Genomic DNA, 22,000 nt, shown 5'->3' on the forward strand with positions numbered 1-22,000 from the left:
TATGTATATATATATATATATATATATAGTGAAAAAAAAGAAAAAAAAAAGAGAGAGAAATAATACTGTTTGTCTTCACTGAGTAACCGGGCCTCTTGCCTACAAAGCAGCGAGTGTTCGCGTAAAAAGGTGAAAATGACTGAAATAAGTGACTAGTCTGGCCTCGTGGCGTAGTCTGATTCGAGTAATTAAGTCCGAGGGGTGTTTCACCTAATGCCTTGAGCCAACTCGATCAAGAGTCATTGACCCAAAGCTCGTTACATGGACCTTACTAGAGCCTAATGGAGTTGGACTGTTATAGTCACTATGTGAAAAAAAAATATAATAAAAAAACTAAAAATAAATTAAACATGAGTAAGTTAGTTAAACTTAAACCAAGTGACGTGTGGATGACTGGTTTGACTCCATTGTTTTAGAACTCTGTATACCTGGGAGATCTAGTTGGGATTGATAGCTTCATTTTTATATGCGAACCATTCTGGATAAATAACATGTGATATTCAGAAAATTTAGTAGATCGGGAGCTAACAAATGGTAGTTAACACTTGTGAATTTGAGTAGTGCACCTAGAACTCAAAGGGTACCCAATTGTGGTGGAGGTATAGGTATTCTGAGACGTCACATTTACATTTGCCTTAAGAGTTGCTATGTTTTAAAGTATCTTCTAACTTAAAAACGATGTTTGTGGGTAACATCACTGCAAACCCTCACGAGACCACTCGTCCACTAGGGTAACCTAGGGGTTTAACGGCTTGTTGCACGTGCTAAGTGCAATCGTAATGCTCTACGAAAGTGAGTATTTATTTTAATTCATGCATATTAATAAACAATACTTTTGCACTCTCATTTTATCATTTTCACACTAAATTGCTAGAGACCAGCAATAAGCTAGTTGGGAGGGTGTGATGAGAGTACAAAAGTAAAATTTTCATATTATCTTAATTAGTATTATAGCTAATCTTTATTAATAAAATTAATTAATTAATGTTTTATCTGTGTCTGAGTGCATGTAATTCAAAAGACCCAATAATGCTGGATTTTAGCCCAATGCCTGGTAGTTCGAGCTTAACAAATTTCCCTGTGTCCGTGATGAGGCGACTCAATAGTTCCTAACATAAAATTTCCATGTATCCACATCAATGAGTTGAAGCAAGTGATTTCCCAACATCTTCAAGTGTCCCTGTGCCGTCTCGAAAGTCCCAAAACAATTCAATCCGTTTGCCATCAACTTCCCAATGTTTAAGTCCTCCAACCGACCGTGGCAACATTCCATTTCCTCTGTTTTGGAACAAACCCAGCACTCAGCTCTTCAACCGTCGCCACATTCCATCCGTTCGAGCATGCGAGGAGTTTCCCAGTTTTCCCAACCGATCATGGCATCTCCTCAGAGTCCTTCCATCTTCCCTGTTTCTTCCCAGCTCATCCACAAATCCAGCGGCTGTGAGGAGTCTTCTCAACACCCCAACGGTCATCTTCTTCCACACTTCCCAGCCGCATCCCAACCGATCATGGCATCTCAAGCGTTGTGGCATCAACCAGCCACATGGCTTCTTGTCTTCCAACGGATCATTCCAAGCAACAGTGGAAGCATCCCAGCAGCCGAAGATCCCAAGCGATTCAACTTCATCCCGCATCTCAAGCAACCGGATCATCCCCAAACCTCCACGCGTCTCACCAGCCGCGCCTTCAACATGCTATAAAAAGGGGAGTCATCCGGTGGAGGAGGAGGGCCGACGGGAGAAGAAGAGGAGGATCTATCGGCATTATTCCCAGCCGGACAGAATAAAACAGAAAGGGAGAAGGCCGGATCCATCCAAGTTCGGGCGAGATAGGAAGAGAGGAGAAGAGGATAGCTAGCCGTGCGACGAAGGAGGAAGAGGCCAAGGGAGGATCTACCAGCGAAGCTCCCTCTTCCAATCAATCCTTTCAGCCGAGCAAGAGAGGAGGAGAGGCCACGGGAGAAGAAGAAAGGAAACAGAGTACTCTGTTTACTAATAGAAGAAAAAAAAAAGGGGTTTATGTTTATTTTATTTATTCTATGCTAATCCCTTTTATAAAATTGCTTGCATCTCATATGGATAGCTAAATATCTTTTAGCTAAGGCTAAGGAAAAGCCTAGCATTTTCTTCATGTATTTTATTTAATCATCAATGGGATTTTAATGTTATTAATTTGATTTATGGTGCAGTAAATTTATAGAAATTATTTCAAACTTATATATTTTCTTTGATTTGTTATTTCCCCCGGGTATAATAGATGCTTAGAAATCCCTGTAGTTTAAAATAGAATTACTGTAATGCTGCCCATAAAAACTAAATCTATTTTATTATGATTAATAGATGATTTTAGGAAAGCATGATTAAGTGCTAGGCTGAATCCTAATGCCTTAGTTATATTTTTAAATCTGAATATTAGTTAGCCTTAAGTTTTTTTTTTTGTTCACTGTCAAATCCCTGTGGATTCGATCTCGGACTCACCGAGAATATTACTTTGCTACACCCTATACTTGGGGTATTCTACATTTAATTTTCCTTTTTAAAAGAGCAAGATTAAAAACGTAGCAGCTTTGATCAACATTCGGTATACTTCGCTATCGCGTACCGTACCGCATATCAATATAATAGATGATACCAGAGATCCGGTATCGAAATAGCGAATATTGTCTTCAATATTATTATTAATATTTTTTATTATTTCTTAATTAGTTTTATATAATTTTTTGTCCCTGGGGCGGATACAATGGTATCTTCTTCTTTTTTTTTTGGTCAAACGGTATTTCATTCATATACCTCTAACGTGAATACAACCAGACATATCGAAGAAAAGTAAACAAAATAAGGCGTGTGGAACGCCATCTAAACTAGACCAAAAGACCTCCCCAGTATATTGGGCAACATAAGAGGCGACCCAATCTGCTGCACTGTTTGCCTCTCGGTAAACATGGGCAACCTGACAGGAGATCAGCTCCCGCACCAACTCCGGGTGTCCCGTATCAGAGGGTGGCCATCACCATACATGTCCACACCTCGTATCCAGTCAATCACCGTAGAACAGTCACCCTCGAGAACGAGTCTCTCGGCCCCCAGTACTCGCCTCGCAAACCAAACACCCTCCTAAGCAGCCTGCAGCTCTGCTCCCACCGCCGAACCGCCGAGAGTGCTCTGTCCCCTAGCAGTAATAAAGGTGCCCCGATGGTCCCTGATCACGAAACCCACGCCCCCAGAGGCGCCATCCTCCGCCATGCCACCATCGAAGTTCACCTTAAGATAACCAGGGGATGGGGGTACCCAAGAGAAGTAACTGAACCTGGACGCTGAAGCAGCAGTGCAGGTACCCCAGATATCCCTGGTTCTTCCAGGTGGTGCCAACGTGGTCATCGTAGATATCTCCGCTGCCTGCCTCAGAGCTATCTCCATCACAGCCCGTGGGGTCGACCGCCCATCCTTGAATAGACGGTCATTTCTGGCTAGCCATATATGATAGGCTAGGTAAGCCACAATAGAACCTGTCTCAGCAACACTCGGCCTCCGAATAGACATCTTTCACCACAGTCTCATTTACAGCTGCTTTCACTATGCTAAGATGATTCATACAAGATGGATTTTTATTAATGTGGATTTTATTTTTTATTCAAATTTTGTTAGAACTTTGTTTAGTATTTGTTCATACATAACTAATCATTTGAATGGAGCTGTTAAATGAACTTCCTTTTTTGAGGCAAGATTAAATGACATTACATAAACTTTGTTGTTCATGCGAATGTGTACAGACCAAGAATGCACAGCTGATAGCAATGGAGTTAGAATAGAGATATTGGTGTATAACTTGAGGGCAGTCGATCGATGTGATTAATTTTTAACTGTACGAGAATGCAAACAAAATTATTAATAAATTTTTCATGTGCGAATATAAAGCGACTCAAAATATATTTCGATGTATATAAGATAATCTAATAGGTAACAGTTATTGCAACGCTACAAATGCTGCTTGTCTAGAGAGCAACATTTGATATGCAACTCATCGTTAGTCACCAACGTAGCCTAATTCGACCGTCCCATCACACCCTCCACCCCTCATCTCCAACATCATTGCCTTCAAATGGCTTCCACGTACAGTGAACTCGGCCAAATCTTTAAGGCCATCTCCCGATGCCAAGAAAAAGTCAGGAATGATCTTTTAATTTTCAACAAAGTAACTTCTAAAAAATAAAAACACATAGTTTTATATAATTTTTTGTATTTGTATAAGAATTCCTATCTTCTATATTTATATAATATTTTTGAATTACCCCGGTTGTTTATATAATATTAGTTTTATCAATACATCCATCAGATTTTTAAACTATTATCATATGAAACCTTGTCTATAACTTAGAAGGGTAGAAAGAATATAAGTAATCACATCTTAGAATATGTTTGAGCATTTGTACTTGATTCTAGATATATATTATTTTATTTTTTTTAGTCAATTGCTGTTATAGAGTTAATTATCAAGTACTTGTTATTCATAATTTAATGTTTAGACCTCGTATTTTATATTTAATTAATCAAATTCTTAAAGGAGAAATAGTTTTAGCTTGATTAATTGTTTAAGATTTAATATTTGATACTCAATGAGAACTGGATCCGATTCCGATCTTCACCCGACCCTAACCTGATGCCAGTCCAAAGCTGATCCTTCGGTGTTAGACCCAAAATCTTAATGGAAGTAGCTTTATGTTTAGGGAACTCGAAGCCGACCCAATACAGCCCTTGTTGGGCCAGAAGTATTGGACTTTGATTTCCGTAGACTTCTTGGCTGATGAGACTTCAATTTTCCCTGTTAAGATTTTCTTACTATTCTTACTTAATTTCATGTAACTTTTTGTCCCCTGGGACACTTACGATAGTATCTTTCTATATTTGGCTGCATGCGGAGCTCCTTTCAGCTTCGGAGTACAAGAACTATTGAGGAATAAGAAGGAATCAGAAAGTTATCTTAAAAAAAGAAGGAATCGGGAAGAGCTAGAAGGCCCATAAAGTGGGAGAAATTAATAAATCCAAAGGCATTGCACTTGTGTCGATATTAATCACCACAATTTCATTTATAGCTGCCTTCACTATGCTAGGAGGATTCGTACAAGATGGTCAGGAAGGCCAGGGTACAAGAGTTCTCGAAAAGAGCACTGCTTTCGTGACAGCCCCTACAAAACAATGGTGTTCAGGCTTTTTCCAGGGCCTAAACACCATACGTGCTAGAATTTGAGATTTGAAAGAGCCATCACATATGTTGTATGCCAATCTGTGACGGATAGTAGGGTCTAAAATGAAAACTTAGTTGCTACTTTATTACGTTCCTCAGCCTCTAATTATGTGGAGATATTAAAACTTAACCATTGAGATCGTACAGGATAAATTATTAGATAAAATATCTGATGCATGTCTAATTGTATGATTGAATGATGCTATGGATCAGATCTATTCCGATTCGATGAGCTCCTATGTTGAGTCTAGGTCCAAAATCACCATCTCAATATTTCCGGTCGAGTCGGGGGTCAGACGCGGCAAAGGTCGTCGATTGGACTTGGGTCTCTGGGCCCGGACGGGCCTGTCCCATTGATGCCACTTACCTGCTACGCCCACGCTTACCCAGACCAGAACGTCGCGTCAATGAGAAGAGCGTAAATCCAGTTTCGGCCTTGGGTTGTTTAGTAAATAACACCGGTTTACATCTTTCCGAGTAGATATTTGGGGGAGCTGTAGCTTTATTTTTTTTATTTTATTTTTTGTTAAAGGGTGACTCATTCGGTATGCAGAGCTTCCGAGGTAGCTTCCCATCCTCCGTCCGCAGGGTGCTATCGACATGGTTAGCCACGTAAGTGACCACCCAATCTGCAGCCTTGTTGGCTTCTCTAAAAGCATGTTTCGCCTGGATAACCTCTTTATCCATCATCATCATCCAGATATCACGAAGCAAAGGATGGTCACCAGCAGCGACTCTCAGACCCTCCTGGATACGGCTGATGACCATAGCCGAGTCACCCTCCAAGATGATTGAGCTAGCTGAGAGCACATGCTGAGCATATCGAAAATCCGCCCAGATAGCTATGTAGTCAAATAACTGACTGCCTCTTGCTGCAGCAACCCTAGAGTTCGGGTCTCTAATAACGAATCCCGCTCCACCCTTTGTTTCTCCATCCAGTACCGACCTAAAATTGACCTTGAGGAAGATAGGAGGTGGGGGCTCATAAGTGAAAAACACCGTACGAGAAGCTGCCAAGACAGAATGGGAGCTCCAGATATTCTGAGCTGTCAAAGGTCCTTTCGAGAAGAAAATATGACTAATTTCTGCCGCTTGAGCTTGGATTCTCTCCACCACGAGCCTTGACGAACCTTTGAACATTTTTTGTCAGCTATATCTAGTATGGTGTGCTGCGCAGGTGGTTCTAACCATCTCGTGATGTAGCTTTATTAGGCCCAAGAAATGCAGGCCAGCGATCACCAAGAGCGTGAACGCATGATTCGCTCGACTCGCCTGGTCAGCTTGCCCGAGTCACGTCTCCTTATTATCCCACCAACATTCCCACGCCGTCGGCATCGACGACCCATCCGGTGTTTCGCCGACGTTCCTCTCGGCCCAACCATCCAAAGCCCGTCATATACCCCCAGGACTTCTCTCTTTTCTAAGCGTCTCGTCTCTTCCCTCGTACCCTCCCATCCCGGCCGCCGGGACCGCCCTCTCCCTCAGACGATGGATCGCGCCGGAGACTACTCGTCGGGATCCGATTCCTCCGCCGCCGCCGCTACCGAGGACTACGTCCACGTCTCCAGCGCCGATCCCCCTGTGGCGGTGGTGGCGGCCGAAGAGGCGGCGCCGAACCCTAACCCTAACATTCGCGCGGATTCCGAGCTCCCTGAGGCTCCGGCGTGGAGTTCTATCGAGGAGAAGGCTCGTGCTTCGGTTGCCGCCGATGATGAGGTTCTTGGAGGGCTGGGAGGTCCTGACCTGGATTCTGTGGATGGGGAAGAGGAGCGGAAGAGGGTTCTTCCGGAGGAGTTGTCGAAGGGCGTCGCGATCTTAGAGTGCGAGTCCTCGGCCGAAGGAGGCACCTGCGACGTGTACTTGGTTGGAACCGCTCACGTTTCTCAGGTTATCTGATCTGATACCGTAAATTTTCTAAACTTTGGTAACCGTTTGCAAAGAAAAAGACTGTCTTGAAACATTGGGAATCGTCCTGAATTCTTTTCTTCTTTTCTTTTTTCCCCTCTCCTATAAGCAAAAGAACTGAGCTGAATTCATTGATCCTGGTTTGCTTCTTTTTTCTCTCTCTCTTGACGGAATTATTTAGGCTGTCACGGCATCAATTAGTGTTCTTGATTCTTATGTTCAATGTGCTGAGTTTTCTAGTAGATTTTGCCGTCAGCGGTGGTATTTCAATTTTCATTTTTTTTTTTGCTGTAATGTGCCTTATTCATTGATAAGATATAATTTTTGATATCAAAACTTTGCTATCCAAGCTTCAATCAATGATTTCGGTTTGTTATAATTTTCTTTTTCCCTTGTGTTCCGTGGATATGGATGCTAGAAAATAAAATTAGAGTTTTTGATTTGAGATTTCATTTAACTGCACCTGACTTGAATCACAATAATGTTGGGTTCTCGATTATGGATTTTGCTTGACTATAATTCTCCAAAAATGCTGATTTCTTGATTTGTAATTTTGCTTTACCACCGGTGGCCAGTAACACTGGCTTCGTGATTTGGGATTTCACTTAGCTGTAATTCACCAGTAATGCTGGGTTCTTGTTTCTGTATTTCATCAATAACACTGGGTTCTTTATTTCTGATTTCACTTAACTGTATTTCACCAATAACACTGGATTTATGATTTGTGATTTTCTTTCACTGTAATTCACCAATAATACATTCCAGGGTTCTTGATTTATGATTTCACTTTATTGTATTTCACCAATAATGTTAGGATTCTTAATCTTGGAATTCACTTGATTGTAATTCACCAATTTATCTGGATAAATTTTATCATCATTGACAAGATTGTAGGTTATGAGACTTTTATGTAGTGTTTGACGTGCAAAGGGAGTTATATTTAATTTTTATCTATGACAATGCAGGAATCATGCAAGGAAGTTCAGGCCGTCATCAGTTACTTGAAACCACAGGTGCTTCTCTATTGAAACTCACCAACCACTTGATTGATTGATGGATCATTTAGCAGGTTAGCTGCCTGCGTTAGAATGTTCTCTTTTACCTGCAAAAAGTTCAAGTTTGCCGAACAAGAAACATGCATTTCTTGGTTCTTTTTTTTTGAGTGCAGGTTGTTTTCTTGGAGTTGTGTTCGAACCGTGTTGCCATCTTGACCCCCCAAAATCTTCAGGTATGAACACCCTTTCTGTGATTTCTTTCTTTAACATTGTCACTAGGAGCCATTGTTTCTTCAATTTCTGTGAATACTTGAAACTTATTTCTTTTAATCAAATTGTTACTACTGATAGTTATTAGTTTCTGTGGAATTGATGTACAAGATGTAACTATGAATAAACTAAATTGCATACAGCCTGGATGAAATGCAGAACACCTTCAAACATGAAACTGTAAAGGGGGTCAAAGCATTTTCTTTTCTACAGATATAACAGATGTACACATATTTCATTTATGGGAAAAATCAGCTTTACTGACATGATATTTATGTCTAGCAATCTTTTTACACCTTCATCAAAATTTTATGATATTTTTTATTTGTCAAAATTTGTTAGGAATGTTTAAAATCAAAGCCTAACAGTATTCTTTAGACTGTCCTTTCAGAGTTGTCCAGAAGCATCTGGCCTTTGATACATGATGGGGGGTGTTTTCTTGGCAGCTAATCTTAAAGTTGTCTATTGTTATGTCCAAGTATCTTTATTTTCATTCGTATTTTTTAATATTTTGATTCATTGATCATGTTAATGCTCTCCTATATCCATTGTAGAACCGATAGAGGTCTTGACCCTATTGAAGTTAAAAGCATATGATTCAATATTATTTTTCTGTTTATATGGTAGAACTAATTGTCTGCCATTGATCTAAAGATTCAATTGCGATGCAATATTCATGCTGTAGAGGGTGTTGCTATTTTTTCCATAGTATTTTTTATTTCATTTTTGGTTTCAGCATTCACTACTCTAGAAGCATCTCTTGATTAATTGTTCACGACTTCATTATTTTAGATTATAATGAAAATATACACGATAGCCTAAGAAGATAAACAATTTTTACTTCACATGAGGGGTGGAAGTAAGCCTTACCCCATCTATTTGGGTGAAACTTACCAAGAATCTGTTGAATGTATACTGTTTCCTTCATCAATAATGCTGTTGCATTTTGCCAATATGGTTTTAAAAACTTTGTTAACCCGGCAATCCATAAAGCAGACATGTTCATCACTTTTTATGGACCTTATCAAAGATAAAATAAAGTAAACACACATTTGCGAACATAATAGATGCTCTCATATTACAGGTCAGTGCGCCTAAAAATGTTTGTACAAATACTAATAATGGCAGGGGTGTGATGGTCTAGTGAAATTTGAAAAAAAGGACTGTTTTTTCAACAAAGAAGGGTCAGTTTTTTGTAAATTCAATAATTAAGTGGATATTTTCTGCAGCAGACCTGTAGACGAGGAGCCATTCAAGAAATCAAAAAAAGTACAAAGAAGTACTGCAATTTTTTTTTTTTTTTTTTTAAAATTTGGATACATTAGTAGTAATTGTCTATAAGAAAATTGACTAGGCTAGATGAAACAAAATCATGAATGTATGTTGTTCATCAGTGAGTTCTAGAGACTCATGGAAAATTGTTATCACATTATGAGCTTTAGGAGCTACAAAATTGATAAGCTAGCTACACAAATACTCAACTACATGAATCTGATGTTAATTAACGGGACCTAACAATACATATTGAGGATTATGAGCTATGATCTTCCATGAATAATAAAGAACAGAGTTGAAACACAACTACCTGATTTGGTGTGAACATATCTCCGGTGGAACTATAGTATTGAATGCTTATATGGTTCGGGATGATATAGTATCAATTAATTTATGAAATAGTTGTTTGGTAAATTATGGATGTTAAGAAATCTCCCTTATGCTGATTCAAGAATTGTTACTATTGTTGAAGTGATATTTCCTGCAAATGATCAAACAAAGTAATTTCATACTTTGATTAAATAGAGCATGAGGATTTCCTTGAATGTTAAGAGACATGAAACTATGCTGATCTTACTCTACCCCTTGCAAGAATTTTGACAGCATATTCTGACTTATGTCTAAACTGAAAAAGCTCCCCAAAAAAAAAGTACTTGTAGAAGCTTTATTCTCTGCTTTTGTTGGTTTATTTATTGGTTAAATAAACATATTGCATAATAATCCAATAAAGACTTGGTATGGGGCCTGATATATTTTTCTTTCTTTTTTTTAATGCAAACAAGACTTTATCTTAGGAATGATTATTACTAGCTTTAGCATATTTTTTGATGAGGTGTGTTGTACATATCCAGTTATGTAAGAAACACATAACTAGCAAAACCGTTGCTGCTCTTGAATCTTAATAGCATAAGCAAGATAATTCTACTATATTTGTAGATGACATTTACAGTATCACTGATTTTTCTAGTTTTTATATTTCTAAATCTCCACTGTGATTCAAATACCACATCTCTGAGTACCTAAGTTTCATATTTATTTTTTTACTTGTTATTCTATCAGGTTCCTACTTTGAGTGAAATGATTGACATGTGGAAGAAAAAGAAGATGAATACTTTCGGAATTCTCTACAGCTGGTTTCTTGCCAAGGCATGCTCTTATTTTCTTACTTCTGCAGTCTCAATTATTAGCTTTTGTGGTACCTTGGGAGTTCATATTGTCTGGTTGTTTTTAATAGGTTGCTGATAAACTCGAGGTTTTCCCTGGTTCTGAGTTCCGAGTGGCATTTGAAGAAGCAATGAGTTATGGAGCCAAGGTTATATTGGGTGATCGTCCTGTCCATGTATGATTCAATTTTCTTACATTGTTTATCTAGCTATCTTTGTTTTGAGTAGTTGAATTTGTTGCATCTCTATGGAGCTGTTTGGATGCCTATTTGTTTCTATAAAACAGATAATCATTATACATGATTCTGCAAAACAGGTCCTGTCCATGTATGACACAAATTTCTTATATTGTTTTGACTAGTTATCTGTGTCTTGTCTAGGTTGAATTTGTTGCATTTCTAAGGGGCTGTTTGGATGCCTGTTTGTCTTTCTAAAACAGATAATCACAAAACATGATCTCTGCAAAAAAATGGTTTTATGAAAAAGGGGAGACTTGTTTTTCACAAATCTCACTTTCAGGTTTTATGGCTTGTCAATTTTGACAAAACATATTTTATGGAAAATAACTAAACAACCATTTTTGTAAAACCTAGTTATTATTATTATTATTTTTTTGTAAACCTGTTTTACTAAACTTGTAAACCAAACAGGCCCTAAAGAAATTTATTTGTGAAACTACTTTGCCAGGACTGTTTTGATTTGTATCTCATACTGGTTTCGAATATCTTACTTGACCTGTATGTTCTTTTTTCCCCCTGTTACACTTGTTGAAAAAGTCAAAGCTGAAATGTTGAGGAATTGACATTTTTTTTCTTCACCCAAGTGTCAGCCAGTTCAAAATTCCACCCACTGTTGGTGTCTGGAATGCTTGTACTAGATGCTTAATTATCTGCAAAACATCAGCCACTAATTGGTTGTACCAAAGTAGTCTTACTCCTATGTGCTTTTGGTCATTTTTTTCCTCACTTCTAATCAACTAAACTTCTGTTGTACATATATTTCTATAGTAGGTTGCTTGGATACTTTTTGGTTTGGAACAAGTTTCTAGCTACTATAATTCTGCTTGGTCTAGTTACTATGATTGGCTCACCATTGATTTTATATGTGGTGTCTAGAGGGAGTCACAGATGACAAAATGCTCTTGTAGTCTTGGATTTCATAATCCATTCCTATATAAGAATTCAGTTGGCATGGATTGTCAATGTTTTATGACTGGAGCTTGGCTACAAGTCCATCTTAGTTCCATGCTCCAAGAAGTTAACATCAGACAATGTTAAATGAGTTGTAGTTGTTCCTACCATGCATCCATCAAGCAATGCAAGATTTCATGATGCTTAATCTAATCGTGCATTCTTCTTTTTGATAGATCACCTTGAGGAGAACTTGGGGCAAAATGACATTATGGCATCGAGCAAAATTTCTGTACTATATACTCTTTCAAGCAATCTTTTTACCAGACCCTGAAGATCTCAATAAAATGGTAAGTTGTCCTATAATTTTGCTATCTTAAATTTTAAAGATCTGCTGTGATTTCTTTATATCATGCATTTTAGCTGTGTTTAAAATCATAGGTTATGTTGCATTGCACTATGCTATCACCTGAAAATGAGATAAGCATGCAGTCATCTATGCAATCTATAGTTTATCAGCTTGCCTTTATTTTTCAATACAAATTTTGATGGAATATGATTTTATAAGAAATACTTGAAGTAGAAAAGTTACTTTCTGTTGTATTTATTGCAAGTAAATAGAATGTTGCATACTAAATTTGTGCTAGATGGAGACCAGCATGATTTTGCATATTGTACAATGTGCTGATTCTAGGCATGCACCAGCATGAAAGGATATTCAACACCGGCAAGGCGGCAACAGATGTACAAAACACTAACCTAACTATGAGAAGAAGCTGCCAGGCATACATAGATCTCATGAGAAACACAAAAGAAGGTGCAAGGCATTTGCTTTCACCTCAGATAGTCACTTGAGCATCTCAAGTTCAAGGTGTACGACTTCAATTATATGACCTTGTGAAAAGCATTAAGATATTCGTTAAAGATCTTGTTTTTAAGCATTAGCCAAGGCAGGCCTCATGTATACATATCTGAACAGTACTCTAGTGTTTGTTTTATCGATCTTTCTATTTAAAGCTAGCTGTTTCATTTATTCACAGAGGGAAACTATGATATGGAATGAGCTAGTGGACCAAATAAAAATTCGGTGCTCTGTATTGGAGTCAGCCATAGAACCTTACCCAACCCTAACATGTGACATCAAAATGTGAATCCAAGTTTTCTCCAACTTGAACCATGTGCAGAAGCTCCTTGGTCAGCCTCTCCCGCATGCGCATTACATCTTGCCATTAATCTTTATATTCAACACTAGGCGAGACTTGACCTTTACTTGAATCATATATCACAATCAGATATTTTTTTCTTTTTTATTTGTGTTTAACTAATCATTTCTTTGGGCTGCTTAACACAATACTCATATCTTTCTAGTTCGTGGAAATGAATTTTGTATGATATACCATGCTTTAGAGCTTTTTTCTATGATGTGTATATTACTTTAGGGTGCCCTTTATTCTTTTTTGATTTATTCTACCTTGTTTTTCTTTAGTTATTATAGAGATAAAAACACAACAATCACTGATCTTTGTATACCACATGCATATGTAGCGAAGTTATAAATAGTTTTGAATGATTGCATGGTTCCTTGTGTAGTTCTATAACTAATTCATGCCCAAATTTTGAAATGGTCTTCGAATTTTCTTTTTGCTCCATGGTATGATTATGACTTGGCTGTACCTATTTCAGTTGAAGGAAATGGATGATGTTGACATGCTAACTCTTGTGATTCAAGAGATGAGCAAGGCATTCCCCACTTTGATGGAGACACTTCTACATGAACGTGATATGTTAGTTTACTCTTTTCCTTCTTATGCATGCTTTGATACATAACTTCCATTTTTTTCTATTATGTAGACTGGTGGGTAGGGCTGAAAATGGGTCGGGTTATATCCGACCGTATCCGTTTCTGTATCCGATTCGGATCAGATTTTGATCTTATTTTTTTGGTCCGATCGGATCCGGATACGGATTCGAATATTCATTTCAAAAATTTTCCGAATACGAATATGGATACGGATACACATGATTTTTCCAGATTCGGATTCAGATCCGGATATCCGTTTAAAAACAGTAAGTGAAAAGAAGAAGTTGAAGTTAAGTTAAACCAGAGAACTTCTTAAGTGATTAACCAAACCTAAATTAAAAGAAAATTCAGATATCGGATGACCGTCACTTAAGATAGTAACTCAAATACGAAATATCCTATTCGAATAAAATTTTTCGAATCACCCTGCATGCCTGAAAGGCTCAAACCTCTTGTTTGTCTGTTTCGTCCCTCTTTCCTCTGTCGTCTTCAAGCAACTAGGCTTTCAAAGGTTCCGTCCATTTTCTAGTTTCCACCTAGCAACTGCAATCAGCTACAGTCGTGAGATACCTTAGAGGAGCCATAGATCCTGTCTGCTTCAGTGATGAGCAATCTTGAGCAGTATCTAAAAGTATATCCTTTATAAAATTGTTGGTTTTTGTTATTGATAAATGCTCGTTAAAATTATATTTTTTTAATTGAATCTTTTCTTTATGATCAAGTCTTTATTGCTAGTTTTCATCATTGAATTTTGCTCAAATTTGATTAATATTCGAAAAAGTATCTGATTTATATTTGTATTTGGATAAGAAAATATGGATATGTTTAATATTCGATTCGTATCTGTATCCGTTTATAACAAATATAGATATGTTTAATATCCAATTCGTATCCGTATCCGTTTAAAATAAATATGGATATTAATTTTGATATCTGTTTAATATTCATATCCGTATTTGTTGAAAAATATGGATATATCAATATCCGATCCGTATCTGATCTGTTTTCAGCCTTACTGGTGGGTGCAGTTTCTTAAATTAGAACCTTTTGTAATGCTTTATATTGTTTTCCCTGATATAGCTATTAATTGTTATGGTGATAGCTGAAGCAACATCTCGTCCTTCTTTTCTCCATTGCAGATAATTGATACATGGTTTCTAAGTTACTAACTGAAAAATCTAGAATAACCACATTATATTGAAAATCAATAATTATAGGAGTAACTCGTGTAACATAAAATGGATGGTATGTTGAGCATTCTACTTGTTAAAGACATGTTTGTATGTGTTTTATATTAAACTTCCCATAAACCCTTCTTTCTAGTCGCCATCCATAGGGACCTTTATCCAATTGTGCTGTACTATCTCTTCCAAACTGCATCCCTTCCCTTCTCATTCAATATCAACAAATAGATGGCCCCCTCTTCCTCCATACTCTGATGTTTTGCTGGATTCGAGTCAATTGTGAGTCAACTTGATTAATCCACCTCAATGTAGTTGAGTTGCAGTTAGACAAGACATGGCAGAGATGGAAGATCTCTGTGAATCTCGAAATGATGAGGAAGGTATGTTACATGGATGGCTTGATATAAATAAATCTGATTGGAGGTTGTGTGAGAGATGACTGCAGGGAGGAGCATCCAAGTGTCATCTTAGCAGACCCCAATGGCCTTGGGAATTATGAATGATTCGATCTATAGTCACTTGATGCGGGTCCTGTGAAAATTAATAAGAGAGCACTTGGGAAGTGGGTGCTGGGATGAGTTTCCGAAGAGATTCAAAGCAGGTATGCCACTAGAAACAGAAGTTTCCTGCTGCTATGGCTTGGTCTGGAAATTAGATTGGATGGTGTGGACAGTGGTGGTGCATTTACTTGATAGTGGTATAAGTTTTGCTATTACCAATTCAAATGTCCTTTAAAATTATTATCTTGGAATGATCCTTTTATCTGCTTAGAATATAGAACAAAGCAAGGCATGCACCAAACTCCTGCAAGACATCTGTTGGAATTTATTTTCCCATGCAATGAACCGGAAAGTTTTGACAGTGAATGGCGGGAAGTTTGAAGGGATAGCGGAGGCTAAAAATCCAATTTGGTATGAGCAAGTTTGGAGCCGGCTATGTCTGACATCTATTTTGATTCAGGATGCACTGCAACCACATGTTTTAATTTACTATTTTACTGTTGAATTTATACGACCATGTAAACCAACCAAAAAGATGCCCTCTAGTGCAACTTCCAGCTGCAATACAATCTTGAAAGAGGATTTATAGCAACCATCCAGAGTATGGAGGATAAAATTACTGGGAATAGTTTATGTAGTTGTCAGTAACACGTACTGTAGACAACTGACTCTATCTCAAGTTCACATTTGTGCTTGTTACAATCCATTATATATTTTTGGGGTCTGCTTAATGTAGAAATACATATACCTTCTGTTTTATATTGTATTTAGCCTTTTTAGAATTGCCTTTCCAGGTATATGTCATCTACATTGTTAAAGGTTGCCAGAGAACATTCTTCAGTAGTTGCAGTTGTTGGCAAAGGGCATTTGTCGGGAATAAAGAAGCACTGGAAGCAGCCTATTGAGGTTAGAATCTTTTTCATATTGTATGTCCTGAACTTTATGTGAATTTGATTCATAATATTCCTAGAATGATATTGTGACCAAAGTTTCTAGCTATTCATGAAATGTAGGTCGAGACTGGAGCATTCTGATTGCTGTGTCAAGATTTGTGAAAACTATAATGAAATCACATTTTGAGCATTATGCATATTAGCAGTATTTTAGTTTGATAATTTTATTTTTTAGAAAGCATTGCGAAATTACTAAAAGTCCTTAAAGATTGTCACTGGAAATGTATTATCCCCAAGTAGTGGTAATCCTGTAGCAAAAGGTACGTTTTCTACTCTATTAGATATTCTGTTCTAGGATGTTGTGTTTGCAACTAGAATTGACCTTCTGTAGTTCCTGTGCTTTTTTTTCTCCTGAAAATGTCTGAAATAGCCAACAATTGGTTGACATCTCTCATGAATCAGTAACCTCATCATTAGGCATTGTCTGCATGGAAATTAAACACGTCAAAAAGCGATTTTTTTAAAAAAAGAGATTACAGAAAGAATGTGAACTCACTTGTTCTGTGGATTATGCTGGTAATAATTTTGACACAAGTATATGGAAGATAAGATTTACCGCTCAGGCTGCCATCTATCTTGGGAAAAAAAGAGTATAATAATGAAATTCGTTGCAGCTAAACAAGGTTGCTTAAAAAGTATACAGAAAGAGTGCTTGAACCTGCTTGTGGAATATCTCATGCTGGTAGTTGACATTTACTCATATCCAAGGTGGATATGTCTAGCCACTATGCTTGTTGGAACAAAAAGGAAAACAATCATCCAATAAACTCTTCCTCTTATTCTACTCTGACCAGGCCACATTTGATCCTGTGATACCAAATGTCATGCCTAGGGCACCCAGACAGAGTTCTGATAGCGAAGTAATTAATGAATATAGATGAGATTATCTGCTATAACCGTAATTACAGAAGGTGTTTATTCTCATATGCCTCATATGTCTTAATTTTCTTCTGTCTTGTATGTTGCAGGTAAAGCATCTATTGGAAGTTCCTGCCAAAGGTGCAGGTCTTTCTCGGATGAAAATCTTAGCATCTTTAGGTGTGGCAGTGACCGGGGTTGCCATTGCTACTGGACTCTATCTTGTGGGCAAGAGGTGACACGAGATAAACAGAAAGTTCTCAACTAGACAAAAGCAGTGCAAGCAGTTCACTTTCATTTATACTAATGATAGTTTCATATTTAATCGTGCTTTATATTTTCTATATATGATACAAAAGTGCTATGTTTTCCTGCAGTTGGAATATCCAACAGCTGGAATATGATAATCTTTCAGGTTTTTGGATGCGGTCTGTTGGTTGCCAAAATTTGAAATCTATTCGTAGTCCTATACAAGTTTATCATGGACCCGACATATCAGAATCTGAAGGGTTTGGAAAGGGAACGCCCTTGGAAACTGTTTGTTGGCATCTTGACGCAAATTTACATCACAGGGTGTTGGGCCGGTTCCAAATGGCCACATGAACGACGTTCCTTTTCTCTGCCAGGCATCATGTTGGGCTAACATCAATGCCAAATAGGCCAATTTTCACCTATAAACCTGGTCAAATTTTTTTGATATGCTGTAGTATAAATAAAAACATAATATTTTGGAGCCAAACTAGGATTAAAGTAAAAGATCATCTGGATTCTATTTCACAAATGATCCTTTAAAAGGTATCGACTCTGGCGGGCAATACTTTAATATATTGGATTGTCCTTTTGATCTTGAAGGACCATTATATTTGATCTGGAATATTTTGGCTATTATGAATAAGGTTGGGCGGGGTTCGGTTATTTTAAATCTGAGTAATTTTTTAAGCTTCATGATGTTGTACTATCCATCAAAAAGTACAGTGCATCATGCAGTCAGTCTAAATTTCATTATTTAGATTTCAAAAAAAAAAAAAAAAAATTGGGAAAGATTTTGTTTGGGTATCATTCTTTTTTTTTTTTGGTAGAATTTTAGCTATTTCATGCTTATATTCACTGGTCATGCCGATTTTAAGAAATTAAGTTTTGTTTGAACTTTTCTGGAAAGGCGAACATTGCTACTATAAAAAGTTATGTATCTCAGTTTATTATTCATCAATAATAATAAAAAAAAATTAGATCCTACTTTTATTAAATTTTTATTTTTTTTGAAAAACATAAGATGAGCTGGTTAAAAAAATTCTTTGTTTTCTCCAATTGTATCTTCTTTTTTTTTTTCGTATTCTCCTTGATTTTCTAGTTTACTCGGCTATCAACTTCAGCCAGTGTTGCTGGGAGAGGGGAAGGAGGGTCAATGGGGGGGGGGGGGGGGGCGACCAAGCAGTCGAGCTCCGCAAGCAACGCGAGTCGCTAGTGCTAGCCCATGGAGGAATCCTGGAACACTAGTGCCTCTGTCTTCAGGTGGTCTGCTAGAGCTTGGCTGCTTATGATTGGTAGTTTCTTATAACAAAGTAAGCCTTTTGGATAATGTTAAGTTTTAAGAGAAGAACAGCCGTCATCAACGACATGATCGCCCATGGATTGCTAAAATAGCCATGCACAAGCTTTGCATGCCACCTGAGCCATCTCGACTCACAGAAGGCGTTCGCACCCTGATACACTCCCTCAAGGTACCTCAAGGTAATTAATAGCCTTCGTATCCAAACACCACACGGTTGCCCAGTGCATTGAAGAGGGATGCAATGCCAGTGTCATCACCCAGGCCACGATCGATGATCCACGAACATTGTCCAATTGTCAGTGGCTATCCCCTTCTCTGGAGCAACGCCACATCCCTCGCGGTGTTGGAGCTGTCGATGATGGATTCCACGAACATGTAATTAGATATCCACCCAGTTGGGGTAGCATTGCTCCCAGGAAATGAGGTCTCGGGGAACAAGATTTGTGCAGTCATCAACCGAATAGCTCGGATTTTCAGGGCTCATTATGGAATGAAATGTCCCAAAAAGCTAGCAGCGCTTCTCACTTCGACCTGCACGCTAGGCTCTACGGGCTCAGTCACTGTGTGGTTGTATAGTGCGAAGGTAGAAAGTGACAATCATGGCTGTGAATGAGGATTTGCTGCAGCAAGCCAACACCTTCAAGTTCAAAGAGCATGTCGACCAGCTCTCATCCTCTATCGAAACACTTCTTTTTGATGGTAAGGGAGGCAGGATGTGATGGGGACATCAGATCTCTTCATCCAGATGATCCTGAGCCCCCGGATTGAGTCAGACCCGGATTAGGTCCATTTGAGTCCGAATTATTTTCTTTTATTACATTATTTGTTTTGTTTTAGTCAAGTCAATTTGGTCTATTATTTTGTTATTAGACTGGTCAATTGGGTTTATGTAATTGGGTCAATATGTAAGGTCTATATAAAGACCACCCCTCTCATGTATGAGGCAACTGATGATGGAATGAAAAAACCCTAGCATCCTTCTTGTTCTTCTTCTTCCTCCTTCTCCCCTTCTCTTCTTCCTGCGTCTCTATAACCTCTTCTTCCTTCTCTCTTTCTTGTTCTTCCTTCTTCTCCTCTTTCCCCGCACTTGTGCTGCATCAACTTGATATCAGAGCCCCGGCTTTGCCCCTGTTGCTCAAGCCACGATCCAGGTTCTCTCCCTCAACCTCCCACGGTCCACCGTCCTTACTCATTCACCCCACCAAAATCCCACCCGAAACATCATCCCTGTCTCTTCCCCTCGGTGCTCACCAGAAGATCACAAAAAAAAAAGAAAAAAAAAAGAGAGAAGGTCCCTCCCTCCCTCTCGGTTCTCATCAAAGACAAAAATAGGGGAAAACCCCTGTTCATCGGCCCCGTCCCGCCGGCCGCCAAGCCCGCGGCCACCACTCCCACGCTCCACCGCCGCTGCATTGTGCCACCGCCAGGCCGAGCGCCGCCTCCTCTAAAGTGTCGCCGCGTGCCCCGAGCGCTCCGCCACCATCGGGCACCCTGTTGCCGCCCGCGGAAGCCTGAAACTGGCTGCCTGCTCGTGTCCACAGAGGGGACCGCCGCCGTGGAGCCCCGCGGTCGGTTGCCGCAAGACTGTAGCCGCTGCCGCACCCTCCGTCCGCCCGCAGCCGCCGCCACGATTATCGGCACGTCCTCCCGTAGCCATAGGGAGGTTGAAGAAAGCCCTAACGGGTAAGTACCGAGCCCGTTAACCCACAACCCGTTAGCCCGGTTCCACTTCAAAAAAAAAAAAGTTTCACGTGACCCGCACGTGACGGGTCTGTAAAGGGTATTGGATCGGGTCAAACCCGTTATCCCGAATCTTAACGGTCTGAGTTTTTTTTAAAAAAAAGAGAGAGAAAAAAAAAAAAGGGAAAAAAAGGAAAAAAAAAACCCTTACCTATCATCGCCGCCTCCTCTTCCTTGCCGCCGCCCTCCACTGCCCCTTCCGCCGCGCTCCGCCCTGCCTTCGCCGTCGCCACCGCCCGCGTAGCACGGCCTCACCGTCACCGCAGCGCCGCCAAACCGTGCGCCTCCTTCCCCGTGGCCAATCGCAGCGCCGCGCCGCCCGTGCCTCGTCTCCACCTCCGCGCCGCTAAGCCTCCTCATCGTCGAAGCTACCGCACCGAGCCGCTGCCACCTTCTTCCCAGATACCACATCCGAGCCGTCGTCGACCGTCCCCGCCACCCGGATCTTCGCCACTCTGACAGACACCCGAGGCCCACTGCCGACCCGTTTCGGGCACCTCCCCGCCGGAGTTCGAGCCATCTCCGCCGCTCTCGCGGCCTCCATCACCGCCGCTGCTGCTGCTCTACCGCACCGCCTCCTCTTTCTCCGTCAGCCGTCGGTCCCAATCTCCCTATTATTTCCCCCCTCCTCTCGGCCGTAACTCAACCGAGACACCCTTCCTTCACTACCATATCACACCAGAGCACCCCTCTCTCCTCATTAGCCTTCGGGCCAGGTCCGAACAACACACCAGAACCCCTGCCGATCCATTGGTCCAAGAGGGCCCTCCTGCCAGTCACTCCTATCGGGTCCGAGATGCGCCCCTGAGGCCCATTTTCAGTCCCACCACCGAATTTCTTTGATCAGGCCCCCAAGTTGCTGATATCAGGTCCACCGAGTTGCTATGATTCGGCCAGATTCGCGCCATCCGACGAGCCGACTCGCCGTGCACCGATCGTCGCCCTAGTCCATGAGCACACGATTCTGGTCGACTACTTCACGACTAGAGGTGATCACGGGCCTTCTGGCCCGCCCAGCCCGCCCGGCCCGGCCCGAAATTTTTCGGGCTTGGGCATTGAAAAAGGGCCCGTTGGTCGGGCCTGGGCAGGAAAAACGGCCCGACCAAAAAAATCGGGCCAGGCCTGGACACTTTAAAAAAAGCCCGATTCGGCCCGGCCCGACTATAAAATACTGATAATATTTTTTTAAAAAAAAGAAACCCTAAAGCTAAAACTAAATCCTAAAGGACCTAAATCCTCCCCCTCCCCTCGCTGAGAGCCGCCGCGACCCCCCCCACCCCCCACTCCCCCGCAAACCCCCCCACCCCCCCTTTCCGTCGCTGAGAGCCGCCGCCACCCCTTCCCTCGCTGAGAGTCGCCGCCCCCCTTCCCTCGCTGAGAGCTGCCGCCACCCCCCCCCCTCCCTCGCTGAGAGGTGAGACTTGAGAGCCGGC

At 40.2% G+C, this 22,000-nt stretch overlaps 1 protein-coding gene across 3 annotated transcripts; it reads left to right on the forward strand.

The window, feature by feature from the left end:
• Nucleotides 1-6,446: 6,446 nt before the first annotated feature.
• On the forward strand, nt 6,447-17,776 carry LOC103717701 (traB domain-containing protein-like). Of its 3 annotated transcripts, XM_039125917.1 has the most exons (9): nt 6,450-7,128; nt 8,112-8,159; nt 8,315-8,374; nt 10,746-10,832; nt 10,921-11,025; nt 12,216-12,329; nt 13,663-13,763; nt 16,259-16,370; nt 17,386-17,776. In XM_039125917.1, exons 1-9 carry the CDS (start codon nt 6,463-6,465, stop codon nt 17,512-17,514), a joined length of 1,422 nt encoding a protein of 473 aa, XP_038981845.1. In that variant the 5' UTR covers nt 6,450-6,462; the 3' UTR covers nt 17,515-17,776. The 3 variants fall into 3 exon arrangements, with proteins under 3 accessions (XP_038981847.1, XP_038981846.1, XP_038981845.1); XM_039125919.1 differs by lacking the exon at nt 13,663-13,763 and having other exon boundaries at nt 6,447-7,128; XM_039125918.1 differs by lacking the exon at nt 10,746-10,832 and having other exon boundaries at nt 6,449-7,128.
• Nucleotides 17,777-22,000: the final 4,224 nt, after the last annotated feature.

The sequence above is a fragment of the Phoenix dactylifera genome, chromosome 4, assembly GCF_009389715.1.
Source record: "Phoenix dactylifera cultivar Barhee BC4 chromosome 4, palm_55x_up_171113_PBpolish2nd_filt_p, whole genome shotgun sequence".
Classification (NCBI taxonomy): domain Eukaryota; kingdom Viridiplantae; phylum Streptophyta; class Magnoliopsida; order Arecales; family Arecaceae; genus Phoenix; species Phoenix dactylifera.